Raw genomic sequence first — 25,259 nt, forward strand, 5'->3', positions numbered from 1 at the left:
AGTCACTGATCACCGCCATAAGTCGCTGATCACCACCATAAGTCACTGATCGCTGCCATAAGTCTCTGATCACCACCATAAGTCACTGATCACCACCATAAGTCGCTGATCACCACCATAAGTCGCTGATCACCGCCATAAGTCGCTGATCACCACCATAAGTCACTGATCGCTGCCATAAGTCACTGATCACCGCCATAAGTCGCTGATCACCACCATAAGTCACTGATCGCTGCCATAAGTCTCTGATCACCGCCATAAGTCGCTGATCACCACCATAAGTCGCTGATCACCGCCATAAGTCGCTGATCACCACCATAAGTCACTGATCACCGCCATAAGTCGCTGATCACCACCATAAGTCGCTGATCGCTGCCATAAGTCACTGATCGCCGCCATTATTAGTATAAAAAAAACCTAAAAATCCCAGTATCTTTCCCGCCATTTGTAAACGCTATAACTTTCACGTAAACCAATTAATTTACACGTATTGGGTTTTTTTTAGCAAAGACATGTCACAGAATGCATTTTGGCAGAAATTTATGACTAAATTTGATTTTTAAATTTTTTTTTTACTGGACATGTTTTAGAGCAAAAAGTCCAAAATATTGTTTTTTTTCCTCAAAATTGTCAGCCTTTTTTTTTTTATAGCGCAAAAAATAAAAACCGCACAGGCGATCAAATACCACGGAAAGAAAACTCAATTGGTGGGAAAAAAAGAATGTAAATTTCATTTATGTACCGTATTGCATGACCGCGCAATTGTCCGTTAAACTAGCGCAGCGCTGTATAGCAGAAAAATGGTGTAAATTGCAGTATCTATACCATAGTTTGTAGACGCTATAACTTCACACAAAGCAATCAATATACACTTATTGGGATTTTTTCACCAAAAACATGGAGCAGAATACATTTTGGCCTAAATTTATAACCAACTTTGAATTTAATATATATTTTTTATAGCTGAAAGTAAAAAATATTGTTTTTCTTCAAAATTTTGGGTCTTTTTTTGTTTATAGCGTGAAAAATAAAAAGCGCACAGGTGATCAAATACCACCAAAAGAAAGCTCTATTTGTGTGCAAAAAAGGACGTAAATTTTGTTTGGGTGCAGCATTGCATGACCGCGCAATTATCAGTTGAATTAGTGCAAAGTAGCAAAAAGAGGCGTGGTCAGGAAGGGGGGTAAATCCTCCGGAGGGCGAGGGGTTAAACAAAACAACGTGTTGTTGCTGATTTTTGCATTTTATTTTTGATTCGTTCTCAGTGGGCGGAGCTCCTGACCACAGAAACCTTTCCACTACATAGTGAGAGAGTTCTACAAAGCGGCTCGTTTTCCACTGCTGATCGCTCAGCTGTAGCAGCGTGAGTGTAAAATGTAGAAGTGATTCCTTCATCGTTCTGCGACAACCGTTCTACGACAACCGTTCTACAGCGTAACGCGCCACGGATTCAGTAACAGCTGATTGCCAGGCAGAGAGACAAGAAAAAGAAAAACTCTCATTAATATTTGGAAATCTGGAAGTTTATGGGAGGAGCAAGGAGTTCGAGGGCCTCCAGAAACAAGGTTCAAGGCAAGATTGTTCAAAGAGTTGCCCAGGCAGCAGTCCAGTGTCTCAGGGGGGCTCAGCAAGAAGAGATACCGGCACACACAGCAGAGGTTGCAGGTTCAGATCTGGGTCCTGACAGTGTACCGCCGGAGCTGCGGTAAAGTAAAACCAGCGGTGGGGATCCTCGGTGACATCATTGACCAAATATGGTCATGACTGCGTTTGGTCGGTGTCGTATACCCCGGCATCCCTAGCTATTGGCTTCGTTTTTAGCAGCCGGGGATTTGGGAGGCTGAACTGGCCAACTTTGACCAGTTTAAATGGTGGGTTTGGCAAACCGCGAACAGGCTTGGTCCAAGACGAACCCACGTTCAACCTGAACCCGAATGTCATCCTGATCCTTGATCACATGTCTTGTTCCACCACATATCCCAAAATGAAAAAGAGGATTAGTCCTCATGTCAAGATATTGGGTGGAGCCATGCAAACCACTCCCCCTTTGCTTCCACAGCCAGATGCAAACTCAATACGGCTGGTGAAGCGTTCCAATATAACTTCATTTTAACGTCTTCAGGACCGCCCACCACACTTTTTTCAGCCAGACTAACTATGTAACTATGTAACTATGTAACCTATACTGCGGCAGTGCTGGATCACGTACATCACATGACATCCGCACCCACCGCCCCGGCTGTGCCGTCTTTCGCTCGATCGGCTGAATGAATGATTGGTTTTGTTTGGGATATTTATTCAGTATATTCAGCTTTTAATGTATTAGGTCACCTTATGGGGCCACCAGCATCTCTGCCAGACCATCACACATCTTTGTTTTCTGCATTTAATGACTATGTTTCATTCCAGGCTCCGCCCAGGAGGATCTCGCTGAGGATGTTACATATGAGAATGTCACCGGTCTACGGCCACCCAGAGAGGAGAGACCGCCTCCTGCACCCGCTATGGGTAGAGGCCATCGGCTGAAGGCAGGTGAGGGGCAACATTGTGCTGTACATGTATGTGTCATCAACCTAACGTGTACAGTCATGGCTGTGGATAAGGGGGCACTAGAGAGGAGAGACCGCTTCCGGCACCCGCTATGGGTAGAGGCCATCGGCTGAAGGCAGGTGAGGTGTAACATTGTGCTGTACATGTATGTGCCATCAACCTAGGGCTGTGGATAAGGGGGCACTAGAGAGGAGAGACCGCTTCCGGCACCCGCTATGGGTAGAGGCCATTGGCTGAAGGCAGGTGAGGTGTAACAGTGTGCTGTACATGTATGTGTCATCAACCTAACGTGTACAGTCTGGGCTGTGGATAAGGGGGCACTAGAGAGGAGAGACCGCTTCCGGCACCCGCTATGGGTAGAGGCCATTGGCTGAAGGCATGTGAGGTGTAACATTGTGCTGTACATGTATGTGCCATCAACCTAGGGCTGTGGATAAGGGGGCACTAGAGAGGAGAGACCGAATCCGGCACCCGCTATGGGTAGAGGCCATCGGCTGAAGGCAGGTGAGGGGCAACATTGTGCTGTACATGTATGTGTCATCAACCTAACGTGTACAGTCATGGCTGTGGATAAAGGGTTTGTGCTGTACATGTATGTGCCATCAACCTAGGGCTGTGGATAAGGGGGCACTAGAGAGGAGAGACCGAATCCGGCACCCGCTATGGGTAGAGGCCATCGGCTGAAGGCAGGTGAGGGGCAACATTGTGCTGTACATGTATGTGTCATCAACCTAACGTGTACAGTCATGGCTGTGGATAAAGGGGCACTAGAGAGGAGAGACCGCTTCTGGCACCCGCTATGGGTAGAGGCCATCGGCTGAAGGCAGGTGAGGTGTAACATTGTGCTGTACATGTATGTGCCATCAACCTAGGGCTGTGGATAAGGGGGCACTAGAGAGGAGAGACCGCTTCCGGCACCCGCTATGGGTAGAGGCCATTGGCTGAAGGCAGGTGAGGTGTAACAGTGTGCTGTACATGTATGTGTCATCAACCTAACGTGTACAGTCTGGGCTGTGGATAAGGGGGCACTAGAGAGGAGAGACCGCTTCCGGCACCCGCTATGGGTAGAGGCCATTGGCTGAAGGCATGTGAGGTGTAACATTGTGCTGTACATGTATGTGCCATCAACCTAGGGCTGTGGATAAGGGGGCACTAGAGAGGAGAGACCGAATCCGGCACCCGCTATGGGTAGAGGCCATCGGCTGAAGGCAGGTGAGGGGCAACATTGTGCTGTACATGTATGTGTCATCAACCTAACGTGTACAGTCATGGCTGTGGATAAAGGGTTTGTGCTGTACATGTATGTGCCATCAACCTAGGGCTGTGGATAAGGGGGCACTAGAGAGGAGAGACCGAATCCGGCACCCGCTATGGGTAGAGGCCATCGGCTGAAGGCAGGTGAGGGGCAACATTGTGCTGTACATGTATGTGTCATCAACCTAACGTGTACAGTCATGGCTGTGGATAAAGGGGCACTAGAGAGGAGAGACCGCTTCTGGCACCCGCTATGGGTAGAGGCCATCGGCTGAAGGCAGGTGAGGTGTAACATTGTGCTGTACATGTATGTGCCATCAACCTAGGGCTGTGGATAAGGGGGCACTAGAGAGGAGAGACCGCCTCCGGCACCCGCTATGGGTAGAGGCCATTGGCTGAAGGCAGGTGAGGTGTAACATTGTGCTGTACATGTATGTGCCATCAACCTAGGGCTGTGGATAAGGGGGCACTAGAGAGGAGAGACCGAATCCGGCACCCGCTATGGGTAGAGGCCATTGGCTGAAGGCAGGTGAGGTGTAACATTGTGCTGTACATGTATGTGCCATCAACCTAGGGCTGTGGATAAGGGGGCACTAGAGAGGAGAGACCGCCTCCGGCACCCGCTATGGGTAGAGGCCATCGGCTGAAGGCAGGTGAGGTGTAACATTGTGCTGTACATGTATGTGCCATCAACCTAGGGCTGTGGATAAGGGGGCACTAGAGAGGAGAGACCGAATCCGGCACCCGCTATGGGTAGAGGACATTGGCTGAAGGCAGGTGAGGTGTAACATTGTGCTGTACATGTATGTGCCATCAACCTAACGTGTACAGTCAGGGCTGTGTATAAGGGGGCACTAGAGAGGAGAGACCACCTCCTGCACCCGCTATGGGTAGAGGCCATTGGCTGAAGGCAGGTGAGATGTAACATTGTGCTGTACATGTATGTGCCATCAACCCAGGGCCGTGGATAAGGTGGCACCACCAGTCCTCCTATGCGGGGCACAGGCCAGCAGGGGGGCCCAGGTAGCTGGGTGAATCAGATGTGGGCAGGGAGGATGATCAGCACAGCATGTGGGGGGGTGGGAAATACTGGAACCGATTCCCTGTATGGCTCTTCCTACAGCAGCTGAAATCCGGTTTCTTCTCCTCTTCCTCTCAGCTGGTGCAGAGATAGCCATGCAGGGAATCGGTTCCAGTCATTCCTCTCTCAGCCCCTGTGTTGATAGAGGTACATTTAGTTTTTGGCTTCTTCTGCAATCCGAGAAGCAGTGGTTGTTTTGTCTGGCCTGTTCAGGACTTTGTGAGCTGGGAGTTTGGTTGCTTCCCCCTGCCTCTAGAATTTTCTGGAGCCTTAGGGAGGGAAAATTCAAATGACCAACCTGGATAATGAGCAGGACCCAGCCAATCCCTGGGGAGGTGTGCCCAGATGGTGGTTGGGATGCTAATAAATAGCCTGGAGCCCTGAGGAGATTGTCATTTTCCCTGGGGGAAGTGATCTGTGAGGTGAGAGGAGAGGGGGGGCTGCTTGCCCCTGGAACCCTTTGGACTGGATGCTGGTCTACTCTACAATAGGCTGCACCTATGGACTGATCTTGTTCCTGGATTCTGTGAGCAGAGCCTCCTTTCTGTGTTGCACCTCAATTCATGGTCATCAGCCATGAACCTGTAGATTGTTCGAGTCTATCTCTACCTGTGCTAAAGCTACTTTATGGTCCTCAGCCATGAACCTGTAGACTGTTCCAGTCTACCTCTACCTGTGCTAAAGCAACTTCATGGTCCTCAGCCATGAACCTGTTGACTGTTCCAGTCTAGCTCTACCTGGGCTAAAGCTACTTCATGGTCCTCAGCCATGAACCTGTAGACTGTTCCAGTCTACCTCTACCTGTGCTAAAACTACTTCATGGTCCTCAGCCATGAACCTGTAGACTGTTCCAGTGATGTCACAAAGACCCGCCCAATATGTATATGTTTTGTCTCATTGACTTCCTCAAAAGCTACTGAGGAAGTCAATGTGATGAAACATGTACACATCAGGTGGATCTTGAGGGATAGTATGGCCTGTTTGCCCTTATGCCAGTTGGCCATGTTTTGTAGAAGCTGTTCAAACCTCCTTGGCCCTGTGTGAAAATGTAATTGCCCACTCCCTCTTTGCTAATTCATGAATGAATTGTGATTAACCTTTTTGTAAAGCTTAGTAAAATTTCACTTCCCACACCCAGGCCTGATTGCTGCCAGACCTGTTGAATCAAGAAATCACCTAAATAGAAGCTATCTGGCAAAGTGAAGCACACTAATAGATCTAAAAAACAACAACACACCATGCTGCAATCTAAAGAAATTCAATAACAGATTAGAAACAAATTAATTGACATGTATCAGTCTGGAGTTCCAAGGCCATTTCTAAGGCTTTGGAACTCCAGCGAACCATGGTGAGAGCCATTATCCACAAATAGGGAAAACTTGGAAACTTTCCAAGGGTGGCAGGCCTACCAATATGATTCCAAGAGCACATCAACGACTCATGCAGGAGGTCATAAAAGAACCCAGAACAACATCTAGAGAGCTGCAGGCCTCACTTGCTGCAGGTAAGGTCAGTGTTCAAGATTCAACAATAAGAAATAGACTGGACAAAAATGGCTTCAATTGGAGAACTCCAAGGCCAAAGCCACTGCTGACCAAAAAGAACACAAAATATCTTGCTTATCCTCAAAACTTTTGGGCAAATATTCTGTGGACTGATATCATACAAACAGTCACAGCGGTGGTAGTGTGATGGTCTGGGTTCAGGATCTTGATGACTTGTCATCATTGATGGAACCATGAATTCTGTACTCTACCAGAGAATCCTGAAGGAGAATGTCCGCCCATCAGTTCCTGACCTCAAGCTGAAGCACACTTGGGTTATGCAGCAGGACAACGATCCAAAACACACCGGCAGGTCCACCTCTGAATAGCTCAAAAAGAACAAAATGAAGGTTTTGGAGAGGCTTAGTCAAAGTCTGGACTTTAATCCAGTTGAGATGCTGTGGTGCGACCTTAAACAGGCCATTCATGCTGGAAAACCCTCCGATGTGGCTGAATGAAAACAATTCTGCAAAGAAGAGCGGGCTGAAATTCCTCCACAGCAATGGGAAAGACTCAACGCCAATTATCACAAACGCTCGATTGCAGGTGTGGCCTCCAAGGGTGGCGCAACCAGTTATTAGGTTTAGGGGGCAATTACTTCCTCACAGAGGGCCAGGCAGGGTTGGGCAGCTTTTTTCCCTTAATAAATGAAATATTCATTAAAAAACTACAATTTGTATTTCGTCAGGTTATCTTTGTGTCATATTAACATTTATTTGATGATCTGAAACATTTAAGTCTGACAAATATGCAGAAAAAAAAATCAGGATGAGGGCAAATACTTTTTCACAGCACTGTATATAGAGGATCGATTATGGTTCAGTAGTAGGAATGGTTTCATTTAATGTTTTTGGTTACATCATTGAAGGATGTTATTATTATTATTATTATTATTAATATTAATATTATTCAGGATTTATGGCGCCAACAGTTTGCTCAGCGCTTTACAATATAACGGGAGACAATACAGTTCAATACAAGAAGGATAGGAGGACCTGATCCTGGGAGCTTACAATCTAGGAGGGAGGGGCTAGCGGTAGAAAAGGTAGTAACTATGGGGGGTGTTGATTGGTATTAGCACTTCCCTATCTGAGTATACAGATTTCTTTTATGTTGGTCTTTGAAAAAGGTCTGATGCACCAAGCTGTGCGATTCATGTGCAGGAAGTCACAGAGGAAGTTGTGGTCTGTCTAAACAAAGGGTTATTTTTAGAAAGAAATAAGAAAAATCTTCGAAATGGGAATGAAGTAAAAACAGAAATAAAAATTCCCTCGTCCCTTTAGAAGAGCTCTGATGATGGCAGTATAGGACCCCAGAGCCCTGAGGGTGGCAGTGTAGGACCCCAGAGCCCCGGGGATGGCAGTGTAGGACCCCAGAGCCCTGAGGACGGCAGTGAAGGACCCCAGAGCCCTGAGTATGGCAGTGTCGGACCCCAGATACCTGATGATGACATTGTAGAACCTCAGAGCCCTGAGAATGGCAGTGAAGGACCCCAGAGCCCTGAGGGTGGCAGTGTAGGACCCCAGAGCTCTGATGATGACATTGTAAGACCCCAAAACTCTGAGGATGGCAGTGAAGGACCCAAGAGCCCTTAGGATGGCAGTGTAGGACCCCAGAGCCCTGTGGGTGGCAGTGTAGGACCCCAGAGCCCTGAGGGTGGCAGTGTAGGACCCCAAAGCTCTGATGATGACATTGTAAGACCCCAAAACTCTGAGGATGGCAGTGAAGGACCCAGGAGCCCTTAGGATGGCAGTGTAGGACCCCAGAGCCCTGTGGGTGGCAGTGTAGGACCCCAGAGCCCTGAGGGTGGCAGTGTAGGACCCCAGAGCCCTGAGGGTGGTAGTGTAGGACCCCAGAGCTCTGATGATAACAGTGTAGAACCCCAGAGCTCTGATGATGGTGGTGTAGGACCCCTGAATTCTGATGATGGCATTTTAGGACCCCAGAGCCCCAAGGATGATAACATTGTAGCCCCAAATCCGATGATGACATTGTAGGACCCCAGAACTCTGAGGATAGCAGTGAAGGACCCCAGAGCTCTGAGGATGGCAGTGTAGGGCCCCAGAGTTCTGATGATGGTGCTTTAGGACCCCAGAGCTCTGATGATGGCAGTTTAGGACCCCAGAGCCCCAAGGATGACATTGTGGGACCCCAGAGCTCTGATGATGACATTGTAAGACCCCAGAGCTCTGATGATAACAGTGTAGAACCGCAGAGCTCTGATGATGGTGGTGTAGGATCCCAGAGTTATGATGACATTGTAGGACCCCAGAACTCTGAGGATAGCAGTGAAGGACCCCAGAGCCCTGAGGATGGCAGCGTAGAGCCCCAGAGCTCTGATGATGGTGGAATAGGACCCCAGAGCTCTGATGATGACATTGTAGGACCCCAGAGCTCTGAGGATAGCAGTGAAGGACCCCAGAGCCCCAAAGGATAGCAGTGTAGGACCCCATAGCCCTGAGGATGGCAGTTTAAGACCCCAGAGCCCTGAAGATGGCAGTTTAGGACCCCAGAGCCCCAAGGATGGCATTGTGGACCCCAGAGCTCTGATGGTGACAGTGTAGAACAACAGAAAGCTGATGATGGTGGTGTAGGACCCCAGAGCTCTAATGATGATATTGTAGGACCCCAGAACTCTGAGGATAGCAGTGAAGGACCCCAGAGCCCTGAGTGTGGCAGCATAGGGCCCCAGAGCTCTGATGATGACAGTGTAGAACCCCAGAGCTCTGATGATGACATTGTAGGACCCCAGAGCTCTGAGGATAGCAGTGAAGGACCCCAGAGCCCCAAGGATGTCAGAGTAGGACCCCAGAGCCCTGAGAATGACAGTTTAGGACCCCAGAGCCACAAGGATAGCATTGTAGGACCCCGGAGCTCTGATAATGACAGCGTAGAACCCCAAAGCTCTGGTGATGGTGGCGTAGGACCCCAGAGCTCTAATGATGGTAGTTTAGGACCACAGAACTCTGATGATGGTAGTGTAGGAGCACAGAGTCCCGAGGAGATGATGGCAGTATAGGACCCCAGAGCCTTGAGGATGGCAGTGTAGGACCTCAAAGCCCTGAGGATGGCAGTAAAGGACCCCAGAGCCTTAAGGATGGTAGTGTAGGACCCCAAAGCCCTGAGGATGGCGGTGTAGGGGGTTCCTTAGGCCATAGTCAGTAGAGAACATGTCCAAGGGCTCTACAGGATGGTAAGTTTTTAGGGATCTCTTGAGGTATGGGCTTTAAACTAACGTCCTCATGTGGGCAGTACAGGGGCTGCCATTGCTTCAGAGTTGACTTGCTGCGCCTGACATAAGTATTTTTGAGTCATAAACCCAGAACAAATGCATAGTAAATGAGTATCAGAAAAGGGCCAGAATTCCTTATCTGTATGTGTCTTGGTCAGAATCAGCATGAGAACAAGCATTCTTAAAAGGCAAGCTCAGCAATGTCAGTGTTCTGTTACACTTTTATGTAATGTTTCTGTGTTTTATTGTACTGCATCAGGTTATTGTTATTTTTTTAGTATGCTGACATCTAATGGCAGTTTTGGACCAATACAACTTGTTTATTTCATTGATCTTGTACCCTCCTCTGTCGTCCCCCACCTGCAGGTTGAGGGGCTCTGGGGTGTTTGTTTTTAGCAGATTTCTCAAGGTTTGGTAAAGCCTGGTCAGGGTCCTGGTGCTCAGGAGCTTTGCAGAGTATTGGGTGGGACGCAGCTTCTAACCTCGGGTCCACATTTTGGTGCACAGTCCTTATGGTATGGGTGCTGACTAGTGTTCAGGGTTTAACCCTCCTGAGGAGTCCATGTGACTGCAAGAGAGCAGCTAGATGTGTGCAGAGCAGAGCAAAGCCAGGAGTCTGAATTAAGCATTTTGAGATATTTTTTAACAGGAAAGGAGGAATGCTGAACATCCCTAGAAGGGTAGCCTGCTTTCTATTGACATTGGTTCCCACTATCCTTCCCTAATGGATCTGATTGCATGCCAGTTGATTGGTATAAGCTTTATGTTGATGAGCTTGCCCCAATTTTGTGTGACCTCTATGATATGTTTCATGAGCATGGGCTTCCCAAGACTCCTTGTATCATGCGCATGTGGTCCTGATCCGTAAACCAGATAAAGACCCACTTTGTTGTGGCTCCTATCAGCCTATTTCCCTCCTCAATATGGACCTGAAGATACTTACCAAGGTTCTAGCCACACACTTGTCTCAGGTCATTGGGGATCTAGTTGACCCAAATGGGTTTTACTCCCCAGAAGTCCACAGACATTAACCTTAGGTGCCTCTTTACCCATCTACAGGCCAATCATGAGAACTCAGGCAGTAGTGTGGTGTTAGCACTGGATTTCAAAAAAGCATTTGATTCTGTGGACTGGACCTACATGTGCGTGGTACTGGGATGTATGGGATTTGGAACCTCCTTTCTTAAATGGATCTCCTTTCTGTACAAACATCCCCAGGCAGCCATTAATATAGGACATATGGTGTCTTCCCAGTTTTTGGCAAAAAGAGGTACTCGTCAGGGGTGTCCTCTGTCACCTTCCATTTGTGCTTTCTTGATGGAGCCAATAGACGTCATCCTTCATACTGACCCTGGTGTTTGAGGTTTGGTGCTTCATAGACTGCAGGAAAAGGTGGTGCTCTACACCAATGACATGTTAGTGTTTTTGCAAGACCCGAACCTTTCATTGAAGGCCGCTCTGTCCATTTTAGATCAATACTCAGTCTTCTCGGACCTCAAAGTTAATTGGACCAAACCACAGATCCTTCCCCTTGATCCCATTCCACCTACTGATAGAGATGACTCTTTACCCCTTCAGTTGGTAGCACAAATTAAATACCTTGGTCTCAGGGTACGAAACACTACAAATCCTTTTATACAGAGGTTGCACCACCCCATATCCTCTTACTTGTACCATGAAGGCAACTGTTCAGGTGTGGGACAAGACCCAAGTATTTCCTTCAGCCTCTACCAACCACAGATCTCAGCACAGCTCATTATAAAATAATCTGAATCTCTGCTTCCTCCTCCAGCTCCCAGACCCTGCTCTCTGGGCATCTAAAGGTATTGAGTTTCTTAAAGATTATTTTTTTGCATGCAAATTTCCCTCCTTTGATGAATTAAAAGTGCAGTACACTTTACCTAATTGGTATTTTTTTAGATAAACTATATTGCCCCAAGTATTGGGCCGCCGGCCTTTCCACGCACATGAACTTTAATGGCATCCCAGTCTCAGTCCATAGGGTTCAATATTGAGTTGGCCCCGCCCTTTCCACGCACATGAACTTTAATGGCATCCCAGCCTTAGTCTGTAGGGTTCAATATTGAGTTGGCCCCGCCCTTTGCAGCTATAACAGCTTCAACTCTTCTGGGAAGGCCGTCCACAAGGTTTAGGAGGGTGTCTATGGGAAGGTTGGACCATTCTTCCAGAAGCACATTTGTCAGGTCAGGCACTGATGTCGGGGGAGGAGGCCTGGCTCGCAGTCTCCGCTCTAATTCATCCTAAAGGTGTTCAATGGGGTTGAGGTCAGGACTCTGTGCAGGCCAGTCAAGTTCCTCCACCCCAAACTGGATCCTCCATGTCTTTATGGACCTTGCTTTGTGCACTGGTGTGCAGTCATGTTCCTGCAAAGTTGTGAATTCACTGAGCTCCTTAGAGCAGCCCATTCTTTCACAAATGTTTGTAGAAGCACTCTGCATGTCTAGGTCCTTGATTGTATTGACCTGGGGCCATGATTGGAACATCTGAATCCAATGATTTGGAGATGTCCCAATACTTTTGGCAATATAATGTATCTCTGGCATGCTTATCTCTCTCAGTTTAACTTTTCCTCATTTCGTTTAGTGTCCACCAGTCTACACACCATGCTGATGTGAGGCACACTCAGTGTATATAAGGCTCTACAATCTCCACCCTTCCATGGTATCATTAAATGTAGAGAAACATGGAGAAACACAGAGATTCATGACCTGCCTATATTGGATAATGATGACTGGGATGATATATGGGAGTACCCATTTAGTCATTTAATTTCTGCCAGGGATAGACTGGTACAGTTCAAAAGCGGGCACAGAAATTACCTCACTCCTGCCAAGGTTAGTAAATACTGCGCTCAAAATGGTGTGCCCGAATGCAGACTTTCTGCACGGTTTTGGGACGGGCCCTAAAATGAGACCTTATTGATACCACGTCCTTCAATTTATCTTTGCGGGAACAACTATTCATAGCCCTTAGACACAGTGGTGTATTTAGGTTTTGTGCTGCCCTAGGCAACACAAAAATTGGCGCCCCCCCCTGCAGAAAGACCCTGATATTGACCAAGAGCATCCCTGCCCTCCACCCAAGCCTTCCACTACCACTGCCCCCCTATACACCAGCCACCATCCCCCATGGTGATAGAGAGAAAGCAACTCACCTTCACAGCTCCGGACATCCCCAGGAACGAGAGTCGGGCTGTGCATACACCGTCATGAAACCCGCAGCATCTCTCGGAACCCACCAGATCCTCATGCCGTGTGTGTCCCTTCTTCCAAGGGGTGTGTCCCTTCTTCCAAGTGCTGCCCCCCTTCAAAAATGCCACCCTAGGCAAATGCCTTGTAGTAAATACACCTCTGCTTAGACATGTTGCACTGTCTCTTGGGACTTGTTGAACCCTTACCCCAATAAAATCGTCCAGATCGTTGCTTGGAGTTTTATTGTTGTATGCTAGAAAACTGATTGTACATAAATGGAAGTCTCCTGTGCCACCCACTCTCAACACTTGGAAATCTTTGGTGAATCTGGTTCTCCCATTGTATAAGGCCACCTACAACAACAAGGGGTGCCCAACTAAACCTGATAAACTCAGTGTGGGTGGAAAGTCCTGGCATGGCCACATGATCTTTGCACATGTTTCTTCTGCGTAGGATCTTTGTTAGTCCTGTTGTTCATTTTGGGACTACCGTCTGCTGTTGGTTTCTGATGGTTCTTGGCTTTGTGTAATTTGATTGGGTGATTACCCTTGGTTTCTGCTTGTGTATTGGCTCCTCATTGCTGGCATATTCTACTGTCTCCAACTCTGCCTGATGGTTTGTTGGGACTACTGAAGCACATTGGTTTTCTGCACCTTTTTTTGCTTTTTGTTTTTCTTTTTTGTTGTTTTTTTAGTGCTTCTGCAATGTCATGTTGTATAACTGTTTAAAATCAAGAAACAGAATTTATAAAAAAAAAAAAAAAGCTGGTTCCCATGTATATCTTTACTAGACTCAGTGCTGTCCTTAGAAAGGTTCCAACAAACACACAGTGACACCAACTGTATATCAAACCACCATACAGGTATTGGCCTGACATAGGACCATTGAGTTTTGGATTTTTTATTCCTGCTGATATTGTTGATGATTGAGCCTACAATGTATCCCAAGGCCAGGTATCGTCACGTCAGACTTGGAATGAGAGGAAACTGGTGGCAATGCGAAGCAGAAATTGCACATTGGGTCTGAAACACCAGCAAAGATCGGCCTACATATCTTTATTGGTGGCCACTTTCGTTTGGTCATTCTTCCCCGTGACTGGTGTGCAGATGGATATTTGAGAGGGATTATAGTCAGGAAAATACATATAACCTACATGTTACTTATAAAGAATGATCTCCTATATCTGATGAAGGTCTTGTCATGGTCTGCATAGTAATGTCTCCACTCTTGTATCATAGGCCTCCAGACGTGGTCTCTGCACCTTTCTCTGGTCCTCCTGATGCTCTGTCTGGTTTCATCGGTGGCTGTCATCGGCTTGACTGTGAAATGTAAGTAATTTCCTGCAATTTTAGGTAGTGAAGGTATAACTGTACAGGTCATGGTGAATAGGGACTAATGGGATCAAAAACCTTCCAAACGGGTGGAGCCATGCAAATCATCTTTACACCCTATCAGCTAGAGGCACATCCCGAACCCCTGGTGTATATACAGTCAGGTCCATAAATATTGGGACATCGACACAATTCTAACATTTTTGGCTCTATACACCACCACAATGGATGTGAAATGAAACAAACAAGATGTGCTTTAACTGCAGACGGTCAGCTTTAATTTGAGGGTATTTACATCCAAATCAGGTGAACGGTGTAGGAATTACAACAGTTTGCATATGTGCCTCCCACTTGTTAAGGGACCAAAAGTAATGGGACAATTGGCTTCTCAGCTGTTCCATGGCCAGGTGTGTGTTATTCCCTCATTATCCCAATTACAATGAGCAGATAAAAGGTCCAGAGTTCATTCCAAGTGTGCTATTTGCATTTGGAATCTGTTGCTGTCAACTCTCAAGATGAGATCCAAAGAGCTGTCACTATCAGTGAAGCCATCATTAGGCTGAAAAAACAAAACAAACCCATCAGAGAGATAGCAAAAACATTAGGCGTGGCCAAAACAACTGTTTGGAACATTCTTAAAAAGAAGGAACGCACCGGTGAGCTCAGCAACACCAAACGACCCGGAAGACCACGGAAAACAACTGTGGTGGATGAGCGAAGAATTCTTTCCCTGGTGAAGAAAACACCCTTCACAACAGTTGGCCAGATCAAGAACACTCTCCAGGAGGTAGGTGTATGTGTGTCAAAGTCACCAATCAAGAGAAGACTTCACCAGAGTGAATACAGAGGGTTCACCACAAGATGGAAACCATTGGTGAGCCTCAAACACAGGAAGGCCAGATTAGAGTTTGCCAAACGACATGTAAAAAAGCCTTCACAGTTCTGGAACAACATCCTATGGACAGATGAGACCGACATCAACTTGTACCAGAGTGATGGGAAGAGAAGAGTATGGAGAAGGAACTGCTCATGATCCTAAGCATACCACCTCATCAGTGATCATGGTGGTGGTAGTGTCATGGCGTGGGCATGTATGGCTGCCAATGGAACTGCTTCTCTTGTATTTATTGATGATGTGACGGCTGACAGAAGCAGCCGGATGAATTGTGAAGTGTTTCGGGAATATTATCGGCTCATATTCAGCCAAATGCTTCACAACTCATTGGACGCTTCACAGTGCAGATGGACAATGACCCAAAGCAGACTGCAAAAGACACCAAAGAAGTGGAATGTTCTGCAATGGCCAAGTCCATCACCTGACCTGAATCCGATTGAGCATTTCACTTGCTGAAGACAAAACTGAAGGGAAAATGCCCCAAGAACAAGCGGGAACTGAAGACAGTTGCAGTAGAGGCCTGGCAGAGCATCACCAGGGATGAAACCCAGCGTCTGGTGATGTCTATGCGTTCCAGACTTCAGGCTGTAGTTGACTGCAAAGGATTTGCAACCAAGTATTAAAAAGTGAAAGTTTGATTTATGATTATTATTCTGTCCCATTACTTTTGGTCCCTTAACAAGTGGGAGGCACATATGCAAACTGTTGTAATTCCTACACCGTTCACTTGATTTGGATGTAAATACTCTCAAATTAAAGCTGACAGTCTGCATTTAAAGCACATCTTGTTCGTTTCATTTCAAATCCATTGTGGTGTATAGAGCCAAAAATGTTAGAATTGTGTCGATGTCCCAACATTTATGGACCTGACTGTATAGTGCAAATATTACGGGGCCATATACAGTGTTATATAATGACGTTCTTTGTAGTTCAGTCCAGTTAGGAGAGGCTCTGAACTCAGTTTGACCTGTTCATATGGAGGGAAATGGTGCTGCAAAATCCAGCAGACAGGTGCAGGAATGGGACTCTGACACCATCTACTATGTATGTTCTCTGTGCTGATGGTGGACCATGTACCAGGATAGAGTTTAATGTGAAACTGAAGATCTGTGGATTGTGTCCAGCAAGGGAAAGAATACAGGAGAGGCATGACTAGAGGATGTAATTGATATCTAAACTACATGTGTCAAACACAAGGTCAGAGGGACAAATTTGGCCTTCTAAACCATTTCATGTGGCCCTTGCACCACTCCTGCAGCTGCAGCACTCCCCCTCATCTCCACCTTGTCTGAACAGTCAGCAGCAGAGAGGAGGACAGAACTTATCTGCCAGATCCTGCACTTCTCTATGCAGCCTCAGCACCCCCTCATCTCTGCCTCTCCTGGTCACAGCAGTCGGCAGCAGAGAGGAGGACAGAACTCTTCCACCAGATCCTGCACCTCTCTGTGAAACCTCAGCATCCCCCTGTCTCTGCCTCCCCTGGTCTCAACAGTGGGCAGCAGAGAGGAGGACAGAATTTCCCCGCCATATCCTGCACTTCTCTGTGCAGCCTCAGCACCCCCTCATCTCTGCCTCCCCTGCTCTCAGCAGTTGGCAGCAGAGAGGAGGACAAAACTCCTCAGCCAGATCCTGCACTTCTCTGCAGCCTCAGCACCCCCATGTCTCTGCTTCCCCTGGTCTCAGCAGTCGGCAGCACAGAAGAGGACAGAACTCCTCTGCCTGATCCTACACTTCTCTGTGCAGCCTCAGCACCCTACTGTCTCTGCCTCCCCTGATCTCAACAGTTGGCAGCAGAGAGGAGAACATAACTCCTCCTACAGATCCTGCACTTCTCTGTGCAGCCTCAGCACCAGGGGCGGACTGACAACTCATGGGGCCCCCAGGCAATAGGAGATCATGGGGCCCCTGTGTCCTCGCCTACACTCAAACCACACCCAGAAAAGCCTATGAAAGGTACCAGGGGCATCTCATGGGGCCCCCTACTGACCCTGGGCCCTCGGGCAGTTCCCGAGTTCCTAAATGGTCAGTCCGCCCCTGCTTAGCACGCTTTCATCTGAACTTCCCCTGGTTTCAGCAGTCGGAAGCACAGAGGAGGACAGAACTCCTCCTTCACATCCTGCACTTCTCTCTGCAGCCTCAGCACCCCCTCATTTCTGCCACCCCTAGTCTCAGCAGTCAGCAGCAGAGAAGAGAACAGAACTCCTCTGCCAGATCCTGTACTTCTCTGTGCAGCCTCAGCACCCCCCTATGTCTCTTCCTCCCCTGGTCTCAGCAGTCGGCAGCAGAGAGGAGGACAGAACTCTTCCACCAGATCCAGCACTTCTCTGTACAGCCTCAGCACCCCCCTGTCTCTGCCTCCCCTAGTCTCAGCAATCGGCAGCAGAGAGGAGGACAGAACTCTGTCAGATCGTGCACTTCTCTGTGCAGCCTCCGCACCCCCTCATCCCCTGGTCTCAGCATTCAGCACACTCTGGCAGCTGACTCAAGTCCTCCTCTGGTCCTCCTCCAGAACCTGCAATTTTTGCTTCCCAGCTCCACCCCCAGCAGCAGCACATGGTAAGTGGGGTGTGCCCAGTGATGGAGGAACTGTTGATTTCGGAAGGTGGGGGGGCTCTTGACTTCTGATGTAAGGGGGGTGCTCTGGACATCTAGTCTTACAGATAAAACCAGCCTACAGTGAAATGGAGTCTGACACCCCTGATCTAAACCCAAGAAGAAAAATGTACAATATGGCAGCTCACTAGTTCTGTTGACCTGCAAATCACACACTTCCTGTCCCAGGGTGACAACATTCACTCACTCTACTGAGTGGAAGAAGCATTGTCACCACCAGACAGGAAGCATACCCCCTCCCCCATCCTATTCTCCATCATGGAGGGCAGGGTATGTCTATAGTTCACAGAGGGCAGAGGGAGAGCCTGCGGGCAGTCAGGAGCTCACTGGATTTCTGGCAGGATCAAAGAGTACGTCTTTATTCTTATTGAACAGATATAACAGAGAGTTTTGGATGGTTTGTGGAACAGATCAAAGTGAGCAAATTAAAGATACTCATTATTGGGATCTACATCGGGGGTCTCCAAACCATTCAAACACTGGGCCAGTTTATTGTCCTTCAAACCTTAGGGGGGCCGGATTGTGGCCAGCGGGGGTAGAAAATTATAAAAACCTTTTTTTTTGTGCCAGTCAATATTTTGAAAACAAAAGTAAAATAAAATAAAGTCCAAATAAATTAGTCCTCCGTGTCCAAATTGATCATCCTCATCAATCCTAATAAATCCAAAAAAGGTGTATGCCTCAAAAAATGGAAAAACTACATATTGCATTACCCTCAATATCAACTGGTATATATTATATCAAACCGCAAGTATATACTAAACAAAACATTTTTAGAACTTTAAAATGCGTTGTATTCGCTCCCTGGACTCTCACTCCAGCGTCGTAGCTGCTCTCCGGGCTCTCACTCCAGCGTTGCAACCGCTCCCTGGACTCTCACTCCAGCGTTGTAGCCGCTCCCTGGGCTCTCACTCCAGCGTTGTAGTCGCTCCCTGGGCTCTCACTCCAGCGTTGCAGTCGCTCCCTGGGCTCTTACTCCAGCGTTGTAGCCGCTCCCTGGGCTCTCACTCCAGCGTTGCAGCTGCTCCCTGGGCTCTCACTCCAGCGTTGTAGCCGCTCCCTGGGCTCTCACTCCAGCGTTGTAGCCGCTCCCTGGGCTCTCACTCCAGCGTTGCAGCCGCTCCCTGGACTCTCACTCCAGCGTTGTAGCCGCTCCCTGGGCTCTCACTCCAGCGTTGTAGCCTCTCCCTGGGCTTTCACTCCAGCGTTGTAGCCGCTCCCTGGGCTCTCACTCCAGCGTTGTAGCCTCTCCCTGGGCTTTCACTCCAGCGTTGTAGTCGCTCCCTGGGCTCTCACTCCAGCGTTGTAGTCACTCCCTGGGCTCTCACTCCAGCGTTGTAGCCGCTCCCCGGGCTCTCACTCCAGCGTTGTAGCCTCTCCCTGGGCTTTCACTCCAGCGTTGCAGCCGCTCCCTGGGCTCTCACTCCAGCGTTGCAGCCGCTCCCTGGACTCTCACTCCAGCGTTGTAGCCGCTCCCTGGGCTCTCACTCCAGCGTTGTAGCCTCTCCCTGGGCTTTCACTCCAGCGTTGTAGCCGCTCCCTGGCCTCTCACTCCAGCATTGTAGCCGCTCCCTGGGCTCTCATTCCAGCGTTGTAGCCGCTCCCCAGGCTCTCACTCCAGCGTTGTAGTCGCTCCCCGGGCTCTCACTCCAGCGTTGTAGTCGCTCCCTGGGCTCTCACTCCAGCGATGTAGCCGCTCCCTGGGCTCTCACTCCAGCGATGTAGCCATTCCCTGGGCTCTCACTCCAGCGATGTAGTCGCTCCCTGGGCTCTCACTCCAGCGTTGTAGCCGCTCCCTGGGCTCTCACTCCAGCGATGTAGTCGCTCCCTGGGCTCTCACTCCAGCGTTGTAGCCGCTCCCTGGGCTCTCACTCCAGTGTTGCAGTCGCGCCCTGGGCTCTCACTCCAGTGTTGCAGTCGCTCCCTGGGCTCTCACTCCAGCGTTGTAGTCGCTCCCTGGGCTCTCACTCCAGCGTTGTAGTCGCTCCCTGGGCTCTCACTCCAGCGTTGTAGTCGCTCCCTGGGCTCTCACTCCAGCGTTGCAGTCGCTCCCTGGGCTCTCACTCCAGCGTTGCAGTCGCTCCCCGGGCTCTCACTCCAGCGTTGTAGCCGCTCCCCGGGCTCTCACTCCAGCGTTGTAGCCGCTCCACGGGCTCTCACTCCAGCATTGTAGCCGCTCCCTGGGCTCTCATTCCAGCGTTGTAGCCGCTCCCCAGGCTCTCACTCCAGCGTTGTAGTCGCTCCCCGGGCTCTCACTCCAGCGTTGTAGTCGCTCCCTGGGCTCTCACTCCAGCGATGTAGCCGCTCCCTGGGCTCTCACTCCAGCGATGTAGCCATTCCCTGGGCTCTCACTCCAGCGATGTAGTCGCTCCCTGGGCTCTCACTCCAGCGTTGTAGCCGCTCCCTGGGCTCTCACTCCAGCGATGTAGTCGCTCCCTGGGCTCTCACTCCAGCGTTGTAGCCGCTCCCTGGGCTCTCACTCCAGTGTTGCAGTCGCGCCCTGGGCTCTCACTCCAGTGTTGCAGTCGCTCCCTGGGCTCTCACTCCAGCGTTGTAGTCGCTCCCTGGGCTCTCACTCCAGCGTTGTAGTCGCTCCCTGGGCTCTCACTCCAGCGTTGTAGTCGCTCCCTGGGCTCTCACTCCAGCGTTGCAGTCGCTCCCTGGGCTCTCACTCCAGCGTTGCAGTCGCTCCCCGGGCTCTCACTCCAGCGTTGTAGCCGCTCCCCGGGCTCTCACTCCAGCGTTGTAGCCGCTCCCTGGGCTCTCACTCCAGCGTTGTAGTCGCTCCACGGGCTCTCACTCCAGCGTTGCAGTCGCTCCCTGGGCTCTCACTCCAGCGTTGTAGTCGCTCCCTGGGCTCTCACTCCAGCGTTGTAGTTGTTCCCTGGGCTCTCACTCCAGCGTTGTAGACGCTCCCTGGGCTCTCACTCCAGCGATGTAGCCGCTCCCTGGGCTCTAACTCCAGCGTTGTAGACACTCCCTGGGCTCTCACTCCAGCGTTGTAGTCGCTCCCTGGGCTCTCACTCCAGCGTTGTAGTCGCTCCCTGGGCTCTCACTCCAGCGTTGCAGTCGCTCCCTGGGCTCTCACTCCAGCGTTGCAGTCGCTCCCTGGGCTCTCACTCCAGCGTTGTAGCCGCTCCCCGGGCTCTCACTCCAGCGTTGTAGTCGCTCCATGGGCTCTCACTCCAGCGTTGCAGTCGCTCCCTGGGCTCTCACTCCAGCGTTGTAGTCGCTCCCTGGGCTCTCACTCCAGCGTTGTAGTTGTTCCCTGGGCTCTCACTCCAGCGATGTAGCCGCTCCCTGGGCTCTCACTCCAGTGTTGCAGTCGCTCCCTGGGCTCTCACTCCAGAATGTTACAGATGGGGTTCCAATCCTTAGGTACACATCTCATACCTCCATCATCCTCATAAATAGAAAGGAAGCCAATGTAGTGTAGTATAAAGAGTATAAAACATTTATTTAGTAGTGCATACATATATGGATCTCATCTGTCAGCTGCAAATTCCCTTGACATCGCCTGAACAGCTTCCTGGAACATTATACTGCTTTTTCCAATAGTAAAGATGGCCGCACCGCCACTTTTGGTTTATGTGTTTATGTCAGACGTCACGTCCCTGACGCGTTTCGTCACTTCCGGACTTCTTCTGAAGGGATACTGACATCTGAACGGCGGTTCCTCTTATAGCAAACTCCCTAATTGGCAGGGAGTCCGAAACCGCCATATTAGTACTTGGCAGAGCTTGTTGTTGTATGGGCACAGCGTAATCATATCCTCTAATCTACTCAACTCGTACCGATGCATCACATTACCAATAGAACTAACATCCAATCTAAGCAAATACTATGAGATTAAAACTCTAATGAAACAATATATATTCATACTCTGGGGACATAAATAAATAATAACCTTGTATTAAATATATATATACAGTGGGGCAAAAAAGTATTTAGTCCCCACCAATTGTACAAGTTCTCCCACTTACAAAGATGAGAGAGGCCTGTAATTGGCATCATAGGGAGACCTCAACTATGAGAGACAAAATGAGAAAACAAATCCAGACAATCTCATTGGCTGATCTGGAAAGAATTTATTTGCAAATTATGGTGGAAAATAAATATTTGGTCACCTACAAACAAGCAAGATTTCTGGCTCTCACAGACCTGGACCTTCTTCTTTAAGAGGCTCCTCTGTCCTGCACTCATTACCTGTATCAATGGCACCTGTTTGAACTTGTTATCAGTATAAAAGACACCTGTCCACAACCTCAAACAGTCACACTCCAAACTCCACTATGGTGAAGACCAAAGAGCTGTCGAAGGACACCAGAAACAAAATTGTAGACCTGCACCAGGCTGGGAAGACTGAATCTGCAATAGGCAAGCAGCTTGGTGTGAACAAATCAACTGTGGGAGCAATAATTAGAAAATGGAAGACATACAAGACCACTGATAATCTCCCTCCATCTGGGGCTCCACGCAAGATCTCACCCCGTGGGGTCAAAATGATCACAAGAACGGTGAGCAAAAATCCCAGGACCACACGGGGGGACCTAGTGAATGACCTGCAGAGAGCTGGGACCAACGTAACAAAGGCTACCATCAGTAACACACTACGCCGCCAGGGACTCAGATCCTGCAGTGCCAGACGTGTCCCCCTGCTTAAGCCAGTATATGTCCGGGGCCCGTCTGAAGTTTGCTAGAGAGCATTTGGATGATCCAGAAGAGGATTGGGAGAATGTCATATGGTCAGATGAAACCAAAATAGAACTGTTTGGTAGAAACACAACTCGTCATGTTTGGAGGAGAGAGAATGCTGCGTTGCATCCAAAGAACACCATACCTACTGTGAAGCATGGGGGTGGCAACATCATGCTTTGGGGCTGTTTCTCTGCAAAGGGACCAGGACGACTGATCCATGTACAGGACAGAATGAATGGGGCCATGTATCGTGAGGTTTTGACCTCCTTCCATCAGCAAGGGCATTGAAGATGAAACGTGGCTGGGTCTTCCAACATGACAATGATCCCAAACATACCGCCCGGGCAACGAAGGAGTGGCTTCATAAGAAGCATTTCAAGGTCCTGGACTGGCCTAGCCAGTCTCCAGATCTCAACCCCATAGAAAACCTTTGGAGGGAGTTGAAAGTCCGTATTGTCCAGCGACAGCCCCAAAACATCACTGCTCTAGAGGAGATCTGCATGGAGGAGGAGATCTGCATGGAGGATGGGCCAACATACCAGCAACAGTGTGTGCCAACCTTGTGAAGACTTCCAGGAAACGTCTGACCTCTGTCATTGCCAACAAAGGATATATAACAAAGTATTGACATGAACTTTTCATATTCACCAAATACTTATTTTCCACCATAATTTGCAAATCAATTCTTTCCAGATCAGCCAATGAGATTGTCTGGATTTGTTTTCTCATTTTGTCTCTCATAGTTGAGGTCTCCCTATGATGCCAATTACAGGCCTCTCTCATCTTTGTAAGTGGGAGAACTTGCACCATTGGTGGGGACTAAATACTTTTTTGCCCCACTGTGTGTATAAAATCTATAATAAAATAAAACTATGGGGAGCATAATTATAAATACTATCACATAACTATATCTATAATACATGTTTATGAACCCTTAACCACCTATTTAGTATTAACAGTATTCAAATCCTTATTTATTATATAAATACTGTATAATAATAATAATAATTATTATACTACATCCCCTCTATCATCATTTACGCCCTCTAATGGTGAACTTTATATTGCACTTTTTATTCTTATATTTAAAACTATCATCTTTATTTGAATAATTAAAACTTCTCAATAAAATAAAATAAAATAAAATAAACACCATGTATAAATAAAACTATTCTGTGAAGAGTTACGTATATCTGTATATTATTTTAAACCCACTTGGTGCCTTTCTAAAACATCTTATATATCTTATTTTAATAAATTAATATACAGTATATACTAAAATATTCAGTCAAAATGTCCCGGGTCCAGCATCAGTGAGGATACAGATGGCCTCAGGGTTGGTGATCAGTAGGAGAAAGAGTAATGTCCCATCATTGGTGTCAGTGGGAGTAATAGTACCTCATTGTTGGGGTCAGTGGGAGGAATAGTGCCCCATCATTGGTGTCAGTGGGAAGAATAGTGCCCATCAATGGTGTCAGTGGGAGGAATAGTGCCCCATCATTGGTGTCAGTGGGAGGAATAGTGCCACATCATAGGTGTCAGTGGGAGGAATAGTGCCCCATCATTGCTGTCAGTGGGAGGAATAGTGCCCCATCATTGCTGTCAGTGGGAGGAATAGTGCCCCATCATTGGTGTCAGTGGGAGGAATAGTGCCCCATCATTGGTGTCAGTGGGAGGAATAGTGCCCCATCATTGGTGTCAGTGGGAGGAATAGTGCCCCATCATTGGTGTCAGTGGGAGGAATAGTGCCCCATCATTGCTGTCAGTGGGAGGAATAGTGCCCCATCATTGCTGTCAGTGGGAGGAATAGTGCCCCATCATTGGTGTCAGTGGGAGGAATAGTGCCCCATCATTGGTGTCAGTGGGAGGAATAGTGCCCCATCATTGGTGTCAGTGGGAGGAATAGTGCCCCATCATTGCTGTCAGTGGGAGGAATAGTGCCCCATCATTGGTGTCAGTGGGAGGAATAGTGCCCCATCATTGGTGTCAGTGGGAGGAATAGTGCCCCATCATTGGTGTCAGTGGGAGGAATAGTGCCCCATCATTGGTGTCAGTGGGAGGAATAGTGCCCATCAATGGTATCAGTGGGAGGAATAGTGCCCCATCATTGGTGTCAGTGGGAGGAATAGTGCCCCATCATTGGTGTCAGTGGGAGGAATAGTGTCCCATCATTGGTATCAGTGGGAGGAATAGTGTCCCATCATTGGTGTCAGTGGGAGGAATAGTGCCCCATCATTGGTGTCAGTGGGAGGAATAGTGCCCCATCATTGCTGTCAGTGGGAGGAATAGTGTCCCATGATTGGTGTCAGTGGGAGGAATATTGCCCCATCATTGGTATCAGGAAGAGGAATAGTGCCCCATCATTGGTGTCAGTGGGAGGAATAGTGCCCCATCATTGGTGTCAGTGGGAGGAATAGTGTCCCATCATTGGTGTCAGTGGGAGGAATAGTGTCCCATCATTGGTATCAGTGGGAGGAATAGTGTCCCATCATTGGTGTCAGTGGGAGGAATAGTGCCCCATCGTTGGTGTCAGTGGGAGGAATAGTGCCCCATCATTGCTGTCAGTGGGAGGAATAGTGTCCCATCATTGGTGTCAGTGGGAGGAATAGTGCCCCATCATTGGTGTCAGTGGGAGGAATAGTGCCCCATCATTGCTGTCAGTGGGAGGAATAGTGTCCCATGATTGGTGTCAGTGGGAGGAATAGTGCCCCATCATTGGTGTCAGTGGGAGGAATAGTGTCCCATCATTGGTATCAGGAAGAGGAATAGTGCCCCATCATTGGTGTCAGTGGGAGGAATAGTGCCCCATCATTGGTGTCAGTGGGAGGAATAGTGTCCCATCATTGGTG

The 25,259-nt window shown here is 48.6% G+C and overlaps 1 protein-coding gene across 1 annotated transcript in view; it reads left to right on the forward strand.

Annotated features, from left to right (window-relative positions):
- LOC149435496 (B-cell differentiation antigen CD72-like) overlaps positions 1-25,259 on the forward strand; it is a 65,364-nt gene that overhangs the window by 7,854 nt on the left and 32,251 nt on the right. The window contains exons 2-3 of the mRNA XM_089662604.1: positions 2,410-2,532; positions 14,112-14,201. Coding sequence (XP_089518730.1) covers positions 2,410-2,532; positions 14,112-14,201 — 213 coding nt within the window. The remainder of the gene's footprint in view (positions 1-2,409; positions 2,533-14,111; positions 14,202-25,259) is intronic.

This window comes from Staurois parvus, unplaced genomic scaffold (genome assembly GCF_062004578.1).
Source record: "Staurois parvus isolate SC_StPar_1 unplaced genomic scaffold, SC_StPar_1.0 ptg001497l, whole genome shotgun sequence".
Taxonomy (NCBI): Eukaryota; Metazoa; Chordata; class Amphibia; order Anura; family Ranidae; genus Staurois; species Staurois parvus.